General features: G+C 35.9%; 1 protein-coding gene across 2 annotated transcripts in view; it reads left to right on the top strand.

The window, feature by feature from the left end:
• RPS6KA6 (ribosomal protein S6 kinase A6) overlaps window positions 1–14943 on the top strand; it is a 40074-nt gene that overhangs the window by 5104 nt on the left and 20027 nt on the right. Inside the window, exons 2-6 of one of the 2 annotated variants that reach the window (XM_074148287.1) lie at window positions 4686–4745; window positions 8162–8278; window positions 12056–12137; window positions 12987–13067; window positions 13591–13670. In XM_074148287.1, coding sequence (XP_074004388.1) covers window positions 4686–4745; window positions 8162–8278; window positions 12056–12137; window positions 12987–13067; window positions 13591–13670 — 420 coding nt within the window. Of the gene's footprint in view, window positions 1–3511; window positions 3530–4685; window positions 4746–8161; window positions 8279–12055; window positions 12138–12986; window positions 13068–13590; window positions 13671–14943 lie in introns of those variants that run through there. The other variant, XM_074148288.1, reaches the window with a different exon arrangement.

Here is a 14943-nt window from a genome sequence, read left to right as displayed (position 1 = left end):
GTGGGGTGGGACTGGGCTGTGGTTGGTGTAATTCTGTGATGGGTAACCTTAATCACTGCTTCGTCTTCCATGTCACGGGGCTGGTTGCTGCACTGGGGGAAATTCTCCCTTCCCAAAAGCATGTGAGCCCAGGCAGTAAAGAGCACCGAATCCAGCTTGGGCACCTGCATGCAATAACAATGTCTACTTTGAAAAAAAAAAAAAGACAGCTGTTGTATGGAGAAAAGCTGTGGATGTTTTACAGGAAGAACAGGTACCTTGAAGCTTCAGTTTTGTTCACAGTGACTTTTAGACATTTTTTAAAGATTAATAAAACCCCTCACTTGTTTGGCTGTGCACAGAACCCCCAGATTTCTCAAACCTGTCTCAGGAAATAAGATTCAGTAGGCCAGTGTGTTGCTAATTAAGTTAATGATGCAAACTCTCTGCAGTTGTAATTCAAAATAAATGAGGAACAAATGTGGTTGTCTTAACAGGGGTTTTTTTTTTCAAAGGATTTTTTTTTTTTCCAAAGTCTTTTCAAAGTAATTGGGGTTTCTAATGTAAGCTTCCACTCTCACATTTTGAAATAAGTATTTGAAGTAATACTTTTGTATGTGGGGAAGCAAACTGGTTTGTCTTGTGCTTGTTGAGAGGTGTAGGTCTGGCAACTGTAGCTGCAGTAGCATAGCAAATTGAGTGCAGCGAAGGAAGAACTGTGGAGGATGCAGAAGCTTTTGTCGATCCTTATGTAGAATTTTACCTGTTTGAAGCCAGACTAGATCATACATGAGTGGTGATGAATAGCACTTTCTACTTCTAATAATACTGTGATTATAAAGTTCCAAGTTCTGTTTTTTCTATAAAACTTTTATTTGTTTGAATATTTAAATGAAGGCACATAAAAAGAGGGCAGAATGAACAAGCTTTAAATCTTCTACTGTTTTTCTTTGTAGTTAGGCGTTTTTGCTGTCCATTCATCTAGCTTCTTTCAGCCAAAACCTATAGAGCCACCAAACCATAATGCATTTACCATGTAAACTGTTAAAACATCCCTAATATGGGGGGAAGATAGCTCTAGTCTTTGGTAATACTGGTATTGCTCTGTTCTGCTGTAATTACCAGAGGAAAAACATGTGCAATAGTAGTTAAGCTTTTTACCAGCCCACAAAAGCCCTTTGGATGTTCTCCCAAGGTAATAGGGTATAGTCCCAGCTAGTCATGGGATCCATGGCAGCTATTTAAATCAGAAGCCAGATTGCACTGTGTTACCTCAGAGGCAGTTTGGCATTGGAGAATTGGGTCTCTTAGCCTGCACCTCTGGAAAAGTAAGTTTCTTACCTGCCAGGTTGTCTGACCCTAACTTTGTTCTCATCTCTTTTTTATGTAGTGACTTTGGTTATTTTTATACTGATCAATAATATGGAATACTTCCTCAAACTTTAAATTTTTTTATTAGGAAAGTATTGATACTGTTTGCCTAAAGTCTGAGTTTAGTTTTTAGTTTTTAAGGAAAGTTAATATTTGAAATGTTCAGTTAGTTGTAGTACTTCAGCACTACTGAATGAGAAAATGATTCAAGGATGAAAGAATCTCCTTAGAATAATGGTACTTGCTTCCTTTCACCTGTTGTCTTTATAGACATATGTGCTTTCTAATTCTCAATAATAAATTTGTGCATTCATAGATAGCAAGTAAGTAATGACTTAGAGGTTAAAATAGTTCTGTTCTATATGTTTGTGCATAAATATTCATGATTAAATTACTAAAAGGGGTCCCTCTTGGCTGCGGAAGCAGAATTTTGTATTTGGTTTCTGTAGAGGTGGGAATTAAGTATTAATTGTAACTTCTCTTTTTTGCCTAATATGGGGTACAGTGGAAACTCCTTGTTACTGAAACTTGGCCAGTATAAGTAATTGTACAGAACAGTAATGATTTGATTTTTGTCATTGCATTTTCTACCTGAATAACTAACAAACTACTAGACTTTGGGTTGTAATTTAGTGGTTTTGTTGTTTTGGGTTTTTTTATTGGACAGTCACCAGGGTTCACAAACAATTAAGGCAGAAGTGTAGTCGTGTACATCAGGCAATAAAAGTAGATTCATGCGCTTGAACATAAAATTCTTTGGACTAAAAATTGGCAGGTGTCCCAGTCTCTGTAGTTACAGAGTCTGGACAGGAAAAAAACCAAGACATGAGCAACAGTGATGGGGAAATGTGTATGATAGGAAATTGTTAATTAAGATGACATTTGATTACCTGCCATAAAAATCCAATAACTTACTATATTTGATTTGCCATAAAGCTGGAAGTATGCTTACATGGCGTGCTCAGGAGCTATCTAGATCAAGTAACAGGCTGATTTTTGGTTCAAACCCCCATTCCAGCAGTGACAGCTTTCTGTATCTGATTGCCTGTTGTTAAGCTGCTGTTTTCAGTGTATCTGCAGTTCTTCTGGCTAGTGGTATTGGTTCCAGAGTTTAAGTAAAACACCTTGGAAAACATTGACCATATTTAAAGGGAAAAAAAAAGGGTGAAACACATGCTAAATTCACTTGAAATTAAAGCCCATGAGTGAGGAATTGTATCATGTTTCTGAGTACCTGGCGTGGAAACTCATTTTCTTACTAGGTCCAAATAAATTTTTAGGACAACTTTGGGCCTTGCATGAATTCAGGCTTGAATGTAATCTGGTGATATTGTGAAAAGAAATCACATGGCAGTGAATCGTCTGAAATTAGGTTGGAGTTCATATGTGGTATGAACTCAGGCGTTATTTCTTGATGCATTGAATTAAATCATACAATAGTGAGTATAGTGGGTGTCTTATCCCTCCCATTATCTAATTTGGAAGAAATAGTTATGCAAAAAAAATAAATTATGTAGTAAATTAGTTAGTAGCATTGGTTTCTGTAATGTATGTGAGGTTTTTGAATTCAGGTTAACAGGTTAGTGATTTTTGGCCCTTGAGAAATTAGGGTGGCAATGCATGATACGTATGAATGACGACCATGTGTTGAATATGCCAGCGCTGGGTTAAACTGATGGTTTATAGTTAATGTGAAGAGTGTGTGTGTAAAGTGTGGTTAAAATAAATAGAAACTTGGAGGAGACTTTTTTTTTTTTCTTAGTGAAGATATAGTCCAAAAATAGGTGCCAGTATCTTGATACAAAAATTGGAGAGTTAATTTTATCAGTCTCATTAATTTAGCACTTAGCTCTTAAAAGCTCTACTTGAAATCAAGAGTCCTAGAAGCAGCAGTGGCAGTGGTTGAGGGTTACTTAGATGACGCAGACATGGTGATAGAAACCTGTCCCTTCAGCCCTACCCGTTTGTCAAGTTTTCTGTTTTGTTTTTAAACAGGGGCATGGTCTAGATGGCATTTCAAGATTCTTTCTAGTCCTGTGTTTTACCAGTTAGAAACTGATAATCATACCATATTGCAGTATCTTAGGCATGTATTTTAGATAAATTCAGAAGTACAAGAAAAAATGTCATTGCCTGGTCTAAGAGCTTCATTTGTTCAACTTCTGTTTCCAGGAGAAAAGTAGTTTGAGTCTTCTTATGTTAATTCTAGTTAGTATTTTGTTTTGTGAGACCTATGCCACATGAAGGTAGGGCTGCTGAGCAATTAACATATAAATAAATTAGCAATTACTACTAACAAAATCCATAATTGGCTTCACCTATTTTGTCAGGTATTTCCAGTTTTTAATTAATGCTTTGCATGTTGAAACAGAGCACGTCCTTTATATTTCTGTCATTATTTTTTTTTTTTGTTTCAGTTGTTAAAAAGCATTGGATTGTTTGTTACTTAGGGAGAGCTTTAAACTAAATAACTTTATCTATAAATTAAACTCTTTTTACTGTGACTGGGGGCTTGATATCTTCTTTGTTGCTTGAAGTGCGTGAAGGGGGGTAGGCAAATGCTGGCAAGTATTATGCTCATTTGAGAACATGTCATTTATTTGCTTCTGTCCAGATGCATATCATACTTTTTTGCCTCTTAAAGGTGTTATTTTTTAAATCGATCCACAAATATTTTAATATACAGATGTACAGTTTCTGAAAGTACTTTGTTAAAGTTTGAGTATTCTATTTGTTAGATACTTAAATAACTTTTGATGCAAGCAAATTTTTAGAGGAATCTAATTTTTTAAGGAAATGGATAATGAATTTTATACATAAGAATTCTGTGGTATGTATCCTCCATTCTGCCTGGTATTGCACTTCTCCCTTTTGCCCCCAAAGGACTTGAAATCACTTTTGAATCTTTTCTCCTTAAACTGCAGACTAAACAGCAGGAGATGTTACGATTTTAGGTTTCCGAAAAGCATCCGCAACACAATTTTTGTGCTTAATGGAAGAATTTTACATTAGTGTTATCTTGTATGGATGGTATCTATAGCTTTTAAAGAAGGAATTTTAAATTAATTCCAGTTAAATAACTACTGGATGGCATTTTACGAAGGGATAAGTTACATGATACATAAGGGAGAGCTAAATGTAGCTACTAAGCAGTAGTATTTGCTTGAAACTACAGGTTGAAATTAGAGCAACAAGGACACCAGTTTTCACTTGCATGCTCTGAAATGTAAATTGGTCAAATTATGAACTCTGCTTATTTGAAATTGTTATGTCTTAATGTTGTTTTCTGTTTGGTTTTTTTTTTTTTCTTATACATTCCCCTTCCTTCTCTCCAGCTAAATGGCCTTAAAATGGCAGACGAGCCTATGGAAGAAGGTGAACCATATTCCTACCACGTAAGTATATTTGATAGATGTTCACTTTAGACACTCATTAGCATGATTTCCTTTTGAAGCAAAATTTATGCATTCCCTGCTCTTTAATAACTTCTAAACCTATCGTTTTATTTGACCAGATCTGAAGAGGCTCTAAGTCTCAAAGATGATTTTGAAAATTAATACCTTGGTAGGGTCCATAAGTGCCTTGTTTGGGACAGTTTGCTGCATGAGGCAGTGCTTTATGGAAAACAGATTCTGTGTGCTGGAGAGAGAGCGTTTACACATCCCTCAGCCTCAGAAAATGCTCGGTCCAACCTTGAACCTTTTATACACCATGGGCTTAATGTTGCTCTTATTACACTGTCATCTGTTCTTCCTTTGTATTTTTTAATGTAGTTGCTGTACATTCATCTAGAAGGTACTTAATTCCTGCTATTTTAAAACAGAATTAATTTTTTTCACTGATATGTTAATTTAACTTTTATGTAGAAATATCCCAGATGAACCCTGTTGAGCATGATTTTTGTCCAGTGCCTTGGTCATGTGCGTATTTAGGACATGCTGAAGATCAGTGTTGTGTATGCTGGCTAAATCTTGGACTAAACTTCAGGCTAATTCTGCTATGTGGTAAAATGCCTGACTTGTCATGGAAAAAACAGCCATCATTTTTCAACACACCCATCCATATATTTTTTTGGTCAGGATCATGGAAAAAAGGTATCAAGTAGATCTACTTCCCAGCTGTAACCACTGCTTTGTATTGCAATAATATTTTTTTGAGTGATTTGGAGAATAAACTTGGGGGTAGAAACACATGGTGCTTGTACATTTCCTGGTGTGGAGTAAGCAAATAAACCGTCAGTGTCATTGTCATCTTACAGGTAGGAAAGATGAGAAATGGGTTGTCTCAATCTTTCACTGTACTTGAACCAGAAGGATGTTGCTGAGCTTGTTTGTTAGGTCCTTGGAGCTACATACCAGTCAAGCTGCAACGAAGTAAGATGGCACAAAGCTATAACCGATCACGCCGTTTCTTTCAGCGCTTTGTCTTCTGTTGAACCTGCTGGGAATAGTTACTTCTTGTGCAAGGCAGCTCAGGGGAAGCCGGTACCCGAGCCCTGAAATAGATTTGCTGCTCGAGCAACAGAGCACAGAATCAGATAACGAATTTGCAGTTCATGGAAGCCAAACTAGAAATGAAAATGAAACTGGCTTATGTATCTGTTCAACTCTTTACCTGCTCATTTCTTGTTGATGATGCAAAGGTCTTTTTATGCTTCAGTCATGCCAATTTGTAGTACTTTAATGGTAGTTAAGTAGGTGAAATTATATAGACATCTATTATGAAGGTAAAACACTTCTCATTTCATACATCTCAAGTTATTCTCTATTTGCATGGAAAACATTTTTCTCCTCAGTTCCTGCTTAGAAATACTCAGTTTCTGCAGCAACCACATGTGATGTCACAGGCTAATGACTCAGGGTGAGTGACAAACAAGAGCAGGTGAACTCTGAAAGATCTTTTCTCATGCAAAAGTTCACAGTGTTAAGGAATACAAATTACAATGGTGAAGTCAAAAGGCTTCTAAATAGAGTATTTACATATTTCATAGAATGAACCAGCCATTAAGGCTGTTGTGCAACTTGGTGTATAACTAAACAACTTGCTGCTTTCATCTGTCATCGGATGACTTGAAATGCTAGTGTTCTTACCTGTCTTAAATTCCAGGCATGTGTTTAAGAAAATAAATGAAAAGATGTGTGCATTTTTCATATGAATATGTATCTGCATAGTCAACAAGATGGATGGATGAAATGAAGTTGGGATGTATACACTGTATCATCAAGTGTATGTCGGCTGCTTTTTTTGTGAACAGAGAGGGGAAACGACTTGTGCGGTAACAGCTGTAATACAGTTTGTGAAAGTGCTAAGATGTTAGTTTGACCTCTTTCTTTCCCCGTCTGGACAAACGAAGCAATTAAGGGATAGACAGTTAATGCAGTGTGATGCTTGCCCCTCTCCTGTTTTTTAATTATTGCAGTAAGTACCTACACATTGGATGCGTACATAGATTTCTACCCTGAATTTCTGTGTAAACCCACCTGTGTAAACCCACATCTAGATACTCTAGGTTCAAGTCTGATAATGCTAATTAGAAGTTTTCATGCATGGTCTTGGGCAGCCAGGCTTTCTGTAGCCAACCTGGCTTTAGAATGATGTTCTTCCCTTAAGCAGTCTCATCAAGTGGTGAGGCCTTTTTATGATGGTGTTCTACTTGGAATTGAGCGAGAGCAATGTACTGTAGGTTGGTAGGGTGTTTTCCTGCTCTCTGCTAAGAGAAGCTTTCAAGGTGAAGACCTAAAGAGAGGATAGGAGGACCGTTAATAATCATTCGGATACCCTAAAAGCAAAGTACTGCAAATCAGATGGGATTTTCTATTGTGATAGGTGTGTGCTTGCTGTGTACAAGAAGTTCATTGATATTCTTCATAGGGCTTGAGAGGTGCTGCTCCTTTTCTGTATGCAAGCTGAGGTTGCTGTTGTAGGTTTTAGCACGTAGCGTGTAGTTTCAAGGGTGCTTATTTTGACATCTTGTTTTGGCTCACAGAAGCTTCTCTTGCACCATAAAAGCTGCAATACATCATCTGATTTGTTTTCATCATGAATGTTTGTCTTTTCACAATTGTAGCTGCTGTGCCCTGCTTTGATAAAGGTGAGAGTAACAGGAAGAAGTCAACAGAACACTAAGTCTTTTACCTACTTCCCAATTACCCTCAGCTTTCTGAAGGAGGTCTCCACACAGGGTAGTCTTTCCATGAGCTCTGCACTCCAGAGCTGTTTCTTCTGTTGGATGCAAGAATTTGCAGAGCTCTTAAGATGACTCATATCTTATTTATGCCCTTCAAATAATGCATATTCCTTTAGCTACAACTGAATGACCATATTTATTATTTGCTGCTGTGAAAAGCGGTAATTACCTAAAATGATGAAATTCAATTTAGATTTCATTAATACTATTTCAGGAAAGAGAAAGGTGAGAAGAGTAATCACTGGGAAAACTAAAGGCTGCTAAAGCAGAGGTGAAGTGCAGAAGGATCACCTTGTACTTGGTTTAAAAGTCTGCATATTTATTCCTTTCATGTAAGAAAATCCATCTTTGCTATAGTTGTAGTATTTGTGACAAAAGGAAATAAATGAGCATTCTTTGAGAATTTTGCTTCAGTTTAGAAATCTTAGGTGCATTTATTTAAGAAAGGATGGATGGGAAAGCTTCATTTGAACAGTTTTTTACACCTTGTTAGAATTTCAATTATATTATTAAAAAAAGCCAACAAAAACCAAGAAAAGATCAGAAATTTACACATACTTCTAACGAGAGTTGCTTAATTAAGGCCTGTTCATTGCTGTATTTTTCTTTGCCTTGAAATAATAGGATGAAGGAAGTGTGAAAGAAATTCCTATTACACATCATGTGAAAGAAGGATGTGAGAAAGCAGATCCAGCACAATTTGAACTACTTAAGGTTCTTGGTCAGGGATCATTTGGAAAGGTAAGATAACAAACTGTTTTCATGTGATGTCCACTCTGAACTTGCTTTGTCTTATTAATGTTTTACTCCCCTTACTTCTTTAATACTACGAGGTTGGGTATAAACCTGACAAATCTGAGTATAGGTAGATATCTTGTGGAAATTTCCCTGTTTTGAAGGAAGTTATCCATCCTGTTTTGCAGTTGGTTGATGTGGGGTTTTTTTTGTTTCTGTTTTTATTATGACAGCCTTTCTGGCTTCACCTTTTTTAGAGGAAAAGCAATGTCTATCTCAATAGACCTTTCCAGACAGTCAACCTGGGAGGGGTTAGCTCAAGTATGTTTTTGGATAAAGAAGGCAGTGCCATAGCAGAGTCTCTGGGAATGTTTGAAAAGTTATTGACAAATTTCATTTTTTCCCAGTCTTGCTTTAGTGCCAAGGGAGCACTGTTTATAGCAGGACACCAAATCATATCAGAGACAGAGAGGCAACAGCTTCAGTTTCTAGGCAGAAAAGGATGAGTCAGTGGCAAATTTTAGGTCTGCCATGGGAAGTTACATGCCTCTATGTTCAGTTAAAGCAAACTGTTTGTGGTTCATCTGGACTGGCAGCTGCAGCTTCGTGAGAGCTATGGCACCAACAGCAAGGGATTTTACCACTTGGGTTATAGAGTTCGGGTGGCTTTTATTTAACAGCTCTGGTGTTGTCAAGCTCTGTTTGCCTAATGCCATGGCTATTGGAAATAAAATCGTGGTGGTTTTGACTACTTCAAGGCTTTATTGCAGCATGTAGTGAGGAATCAGAATGAACAATATTTTTGTTCCAAATAGGTTGCCTCGCGTCTCCTGTAGTTTAGCTTGATGCTTGGGTGGCATGAGCACTGTAATAGAGATCGATAGACACTTCTGGAGGAGGTGGTGATTTGTCTGTTATTGATGGTACTTGACACAATGTTTGACTTTCTTCAATATATGAAATCTGTATTGATGTGGGTACAGAAGAATGATTGTGGTAGTTTGGAACTTGAACCAAAGTAACAATAAAGTAAATAACCTGGGAAATGTATTTCGGTGTTTCTGTTCTTCTGTATTTGTCAAGTGATCTACAGCCAAAAGACACTAAATGAACAATTATTTAAATAGGTTATAGAAGAAATATGGGATTTTTTTTTTGGTTAAAATAATTTCTTTTTGTAATGTGCCACTTGGTGTCACATTGCAGAAATGAAATTAAAAATCAAATGTCTCAGTCACTAGTTTGAAACATGTTAATTAAAATATTAATCATAATGTATAAGAAGCTAATTTATTTTTTAAACCCAGACTCTTAAACCAGGTCTCTTGCAACACACAAAAGCCAGACAATCAACTCTACGTATGTTTCCATTTTCCTGTTCTTCTGCTGCTTTTGCCTGTCTTGTGACAGGAGTAAACCTCTACAGAGTTGTATGAGAGGAGGGAAAAAATGAGACATTAGGAGGGCATTCTGTGAATAAGTGATAATTTAGAATAATTTAGACTTTAAAATATTTCTTGGTGTTTTACAGCTTAAGAAACATTTCTTTATCTGGTAGTGTTTTTGCCAACTCTTTCATATGCCCCTTGTCTTCAGGGGCTAAAAGGTTCCATGCGTTTATTACTCCTGACTTGAGATGTCTTAGGCTATCTTAGGGTTCAGCACATCTGGTATGGACATCTTAGCCCTGACTCAGACAGGTTCTTCTACTTACAGAGTTCAGACTTCTGGCTCAGAATCCCAACAGCTTGGTGAGACATCTGTTTTAGAGCTTTTGAAACCTGGCAGTACTTGGTTCAGAAACCAGCTTTAAGAATTGGACAGTAACTGTTGCCCGTCTGAACAGAGCTCTTTTTAGCTAGTATTTGTTGCATTCTATTGAAAAGAAAAAACAAACACCGAAGATCAATAGCTGTTGCTTTCCTGGTGTGTGTTTTCTCTCTCCAGTTCGTATTTCCCAGGGTTCTCCCCTTGGATTTAGCAAACACAAGGTTTGTTTGCTTTGGCTAGTATAGTGCTGCAGCCCATCCTCTGCCTGACTTTTTTGACACCTCTGCAGGATTTAACACTGCTTTACAGAAATAAGGGGTTAAATCTCATGTCTTACTGAGTTTCTTCAACCTTTGATAACCTTCTGAGGCTTCAGCACTCAAGTCTACTGAGAATGGTCTTCCATTCCCTTAGGTGAATCACTTTGGACAAGATGTCCCCATCTTGATTTTGCTTTACAATTGAACAAGGGAGCATTGTATCTCCTTTGCAAGATGCTGGATTATGGAGACTTTGTCTGCAAAGTAAATAGACAGTGCTTGAGTTGTTTTCAGTGGCTGCTATTTCGGTCCATAGTAGCTAGAATTTGTAACTAGTACTTGAATTCCTTACATTCTTACAAGCTGCTAGTTATCAAGTACTAAAATATTTGTACATGCTTATTAATATTTTACTTTTACAATTGTGGGTGTATTAATCTACAGCTGTTTTCTTATTTGCTGGGGTTTGAATTACTCCCTTTACTTACTGTGAGTATCAACATCATATAATAGGAGGGCAGTGCTGTAGGTCAATCATTGGACAAAACTTAAATAAAACGCCTGATTACCTTGAAACTTGATGACATTTTTCTTCTAACCAGAGCTTAAAATGAAACAACCCCTCTCCCAACCTTATTCAGCTTAGTCAGTGACAGTGTATGAATTTCTGATTCTAGAATGGCAAATTTGAAAAGCTTGTTTGATTGTTTCTCCAAAAATAATTTCTAGATATTTAATAATTTCCAACAGTATATATGTGAATAAATCCAGTGTTAATGAAAATCTGAATAAGATAAGATCAGAGAGACAATTTTGAGTATCTCTTGGCATTCTCTTGTGACTTGTACACTTATTTTATTTTATTTTTTACAGTACAGACATTCCTTATAATTAATAATTGCAATTATAAGAAAAACAACTTAGGAACAGGAGCACGTACCAAGCCATTTCATAAACTGAAAGACCTAGTAGTTAGAATATTAGTCAATGAAGATACATGTATTTGTACTGCATTATTTTGTCTAATATTACGCTTTTCTTAGTGTCAAGTTATATACCATCTATCTTCAAACTCCTCTGGAAAGAAAAAGAGTAGAAAAACCTGTTGGAGTTGCTATTCCCAGAGGGAAGGAGTGCTTTGATCTTAGATGGCGAGGTTTCCTTGCTTTCATCTCGCCACTCTTACAGAATTCATTAGTATGGCCTGTTACGTATTTGAGACTTGGCTCTTAAACCTCAAAAATCTCTTATGAGGTGGCAGACCAGGCAAAATGGTCATTCTCCAAGAAACTAATGTAAAGAAACGCATTTATCTAAGTACTTATTTGATAAGTACTTATTTAAACAGCTTGCTATAGGAAAGAATGTATAGTTTGAGTAGTCTGAATACTTGAGAGAGCTTAGTGGTGCATGTACCTCTAGTCTGGTTAAGGAAATGTCATTTTGCCCTTTCTTTAAAGATGTGTACTTAGGAAAGAACACTGAAAACTGTCTGAAATTAATAGGCGGTTTGTAAATCCTTTGTGGTAGTTGCTTATTCGATTACTAAGCTTGCATATGCAAAAAGACTTGCTATGAATATTTGGCATCTTTTCATTCCTCAGAGTTTTTGAGGAATGGGATGGAACTAGGGATAGGCTATCTCCCTGTCTGTATTAATGAAGTTAAATGTAAAGACATAGTAATGGGTTTTAGTCAGGTTTGCATAAAATGTTTTTCGCAGCGATTTTAAAAGTGGTGTTTATATTACCAGGTCTTCCTCGTACGGAAAATAATTGGTCCTGATGCTGGGCAACTTTATGCGATGAAAGTATTGAAAAAAGCTTCTTTAAAAGGTATGTGTATCTTTTGAACTGGAACTTTAGAAAATAGTTTTCAGTGCACCTGTATCTCTTAAATGACTCTTATAAATACTTCTTTTTAAAATTCTTTTATTACTCTTAAATATTTTTCAGTGAGTTTATAATTCTTCTCTGAAAGCTTTTTTTTCCTAGAGTAACTTGTAAGTTCATGTTTAAGAATTATTTAAAATCTGGCCAAATAGCTTTAATTATGTGGTAAAAAGTACTCTTTCAAAGTTTAAAATTGCATTATTTAATTCTGTTTAGTCTTTCCATTACATTAAAATGACCTAATTTAATAAACAATTTTCCTTTTGTCTTTTGTTAAGTTAGAACTCTACTGTGATTAAAATTGTTAAGTTACCTTTTGTTATAGGTGCCATAGCAAACTAACTTACTGTTTCGGCTTTCAGAAGACATTTCAATGGATGCAACTTCATTGTGTGTAAATAAGGACTGTTACTAGTTGAAGAGGAAAAAGTAATCTTAAGAGACAAGATATATATTCAGTACGGATAGTTAATTCGGAGGTTGAAGTTAGCTGCCTGGAAGTGTAGATGTGAGCTTTTTTCTTGAAAGTAATATGGTTAATCACAAAATATCGGGATGTGTTGGGGGGAAAAATGTAGACGTTAAGGACATTGGGACAGGTAAGAAACAAAATAGAGTTGTCTGAAAGTATGTGTTGTGTGGGAGACTTAAAATTTTAAAACAAATAATGTAACAAGGAAAAGTATTTCTTTAGATAGCAAAGACTTTCCGTATGCTAATTTCTGCTCCATTTGTATTATGCCAAATACATTTGTTTCATACTAGTCTTTTTTCTTTTTTTTTTTTCCTCAGTTCGGGATAGAGTTCGTACAAAAATGGAAAGAGATATATTAGTAGAAGTAAATCATCCATTTATCGTCAAACTGCACTATGGTTGGTATTTTTTTCCTGCTACAATTTCTTTCAATACTTGAAGGCATAGCTGATCTTGTTCTTTCTCAGTTTTGTGGTGTCTCTTTTAGTGCCCAAATTAGGTTCTTGCAAGTTTAAATCACAGGACTGAAAAATGTAAATACACATGTATACAAAAATTTTACGTTAAGTCCTTTGGAAATGAAAAGATTTCCTGGAAAATTATTATAAGTTCTGTGGAGATTTTTTTTTTTTACTTTTCGTTGAGTAAAGCCAAAACACAGTAATTCACATACTTGGTGTTTCCCTGTTTGACAAAGGAGAAATAAAAGAACAGTATTTAGTGATCTCTTATGACTAAGATTGTCTTCTGTGAAGAAGCAAGTAATCATTCAATAAATTACCTCATGAGCTGCTGAATTATTTCAGTTCCATAACAAAAGTATTCTCTTTCACTGAAATTCCTAAATTGTAAAAGCATTCAGATCTGTTTTGTAGATCATCTTTGTTACACAGTGATTGATTATTTTAATTTTTTTGGAAGCCTTTCAGACTGAAGGGAAGCTATATTTAATATTGGATTTTCTCAGGGGAGGAGATGTATTCACGCGATTATCCAAAGAGGTAAGTACCTAAAATTTTATCTTTGTTCGGTGTTAGGCAGGTGGGGTTTTTTTGTCAGTGTAGGGTTGCCTCCTATAGCTGGTTCCCTCATAGTCTTGTCATAGTTTTTAATAATTTAGTTGGGATTCCCTTACATGTTCTAGAATATATTCTATAGCCTTAAGAAACAGGAGTGTGTGTTGATTAGTAGTTTAAGTTTTTCTTTGATATCTGCAAAGGACAGTTCTTTTGTCTAAAAATGTTTTGTTGCTTGGATACCTAACTGAAGTGAATTAAGATTTAGCAATAAGGAAAGGGGATGTATGGTTCTCACGCTCGTAGTAAGCTTCGGTGCTCCTCGAAGCCTAATCTATAAGAGGTTTCTGCTGCATTGTAAAATTTCGTAATGCTGTAATACAAACCCTGATGCTTAGTCTCACGAAGTGTGAAGGTTGAGTATTTTGGAGATCACTCTCCATCTAACATTGGCAACTGGAACTTTAATTTTTCATTTCTATTTTTGTTTTCTGGAGAGCGCTTCAGAGGAGGGAATATCATGCAGCCTGTTGCTGGGTTGTTTTTTTAACATTTGTCAGCAAATATTTGTTATATATTGCCTTAAATATTATGAACATGTTTATAAGACTTATTTTCTTTCTGCAAACCTTTCATAAGGATCTAAATTTTTAATGCAATTTCTCAACAACTTCACAGTAAGAGAGCTTTTCAGTGGTTTCACCAGTGTGAATACATTTAGATTGCTAATGCTTAGGAAAAACCACTTTCTTAAATGAGGAAAGTGGATATCTGAGTGATCTGAGTGACATGGAGGAGGTTGTATCCCCAGTATGAAAGGACATGAGCTAGTTCTTTTCCCATATACTTTTTATAAAAATAAAGCTTTACTTTAAGAATAGGCAAAAGAGAAGGAAGAATTTAGAGGGGGGTTTGTTACCTTTTTTATAAAAAGCAGACCTTTGTAAAGGAGTTATCATGTTGCAGAGTTGAACTCAAAATTAATTAACCTTGAGGCTAAAATGAAGGTTAAAAGCTTAAACAAACCAACTTCACTTGTAAAGGGTTATTGGAACAGTAGGTAGGAAAGAAATCTTGGCTCTTATATAGGATGTTTATTTATAGAGGAAATGCTGGTATAGCAGGAAGAACTATTCTTTTGTACTAACACAGCTGGAATTACCGAGTATGCAACATTCTTAAATAAGAGATTCAAGTCTATCCATAATAATACTAGCTAGATGGTTGAAAGAGAGATGTATTTTCTTTGGGAATAAAG

The sequence above is a fragment of the Numenius arquata genome, chromosome 5 (genome assembly GCF_964106895.1).
Source record: "Numenius arquata chromosome 5, bNumArq3.hap1.1, whole genome shotgun sequence".
In the NCBI taxonomy this organism is placed as follows: Eukaryota; Metazoa; Chordata; class Aves; order Charadriiformes; family Scolopacidae; genus Numenius; species Numenius arquata.
The sequence above is the reverse complement of the archived record's forward strand: the minus strand, read 5'-3'. Positions and strand labels throughout refer to the sequence as shown.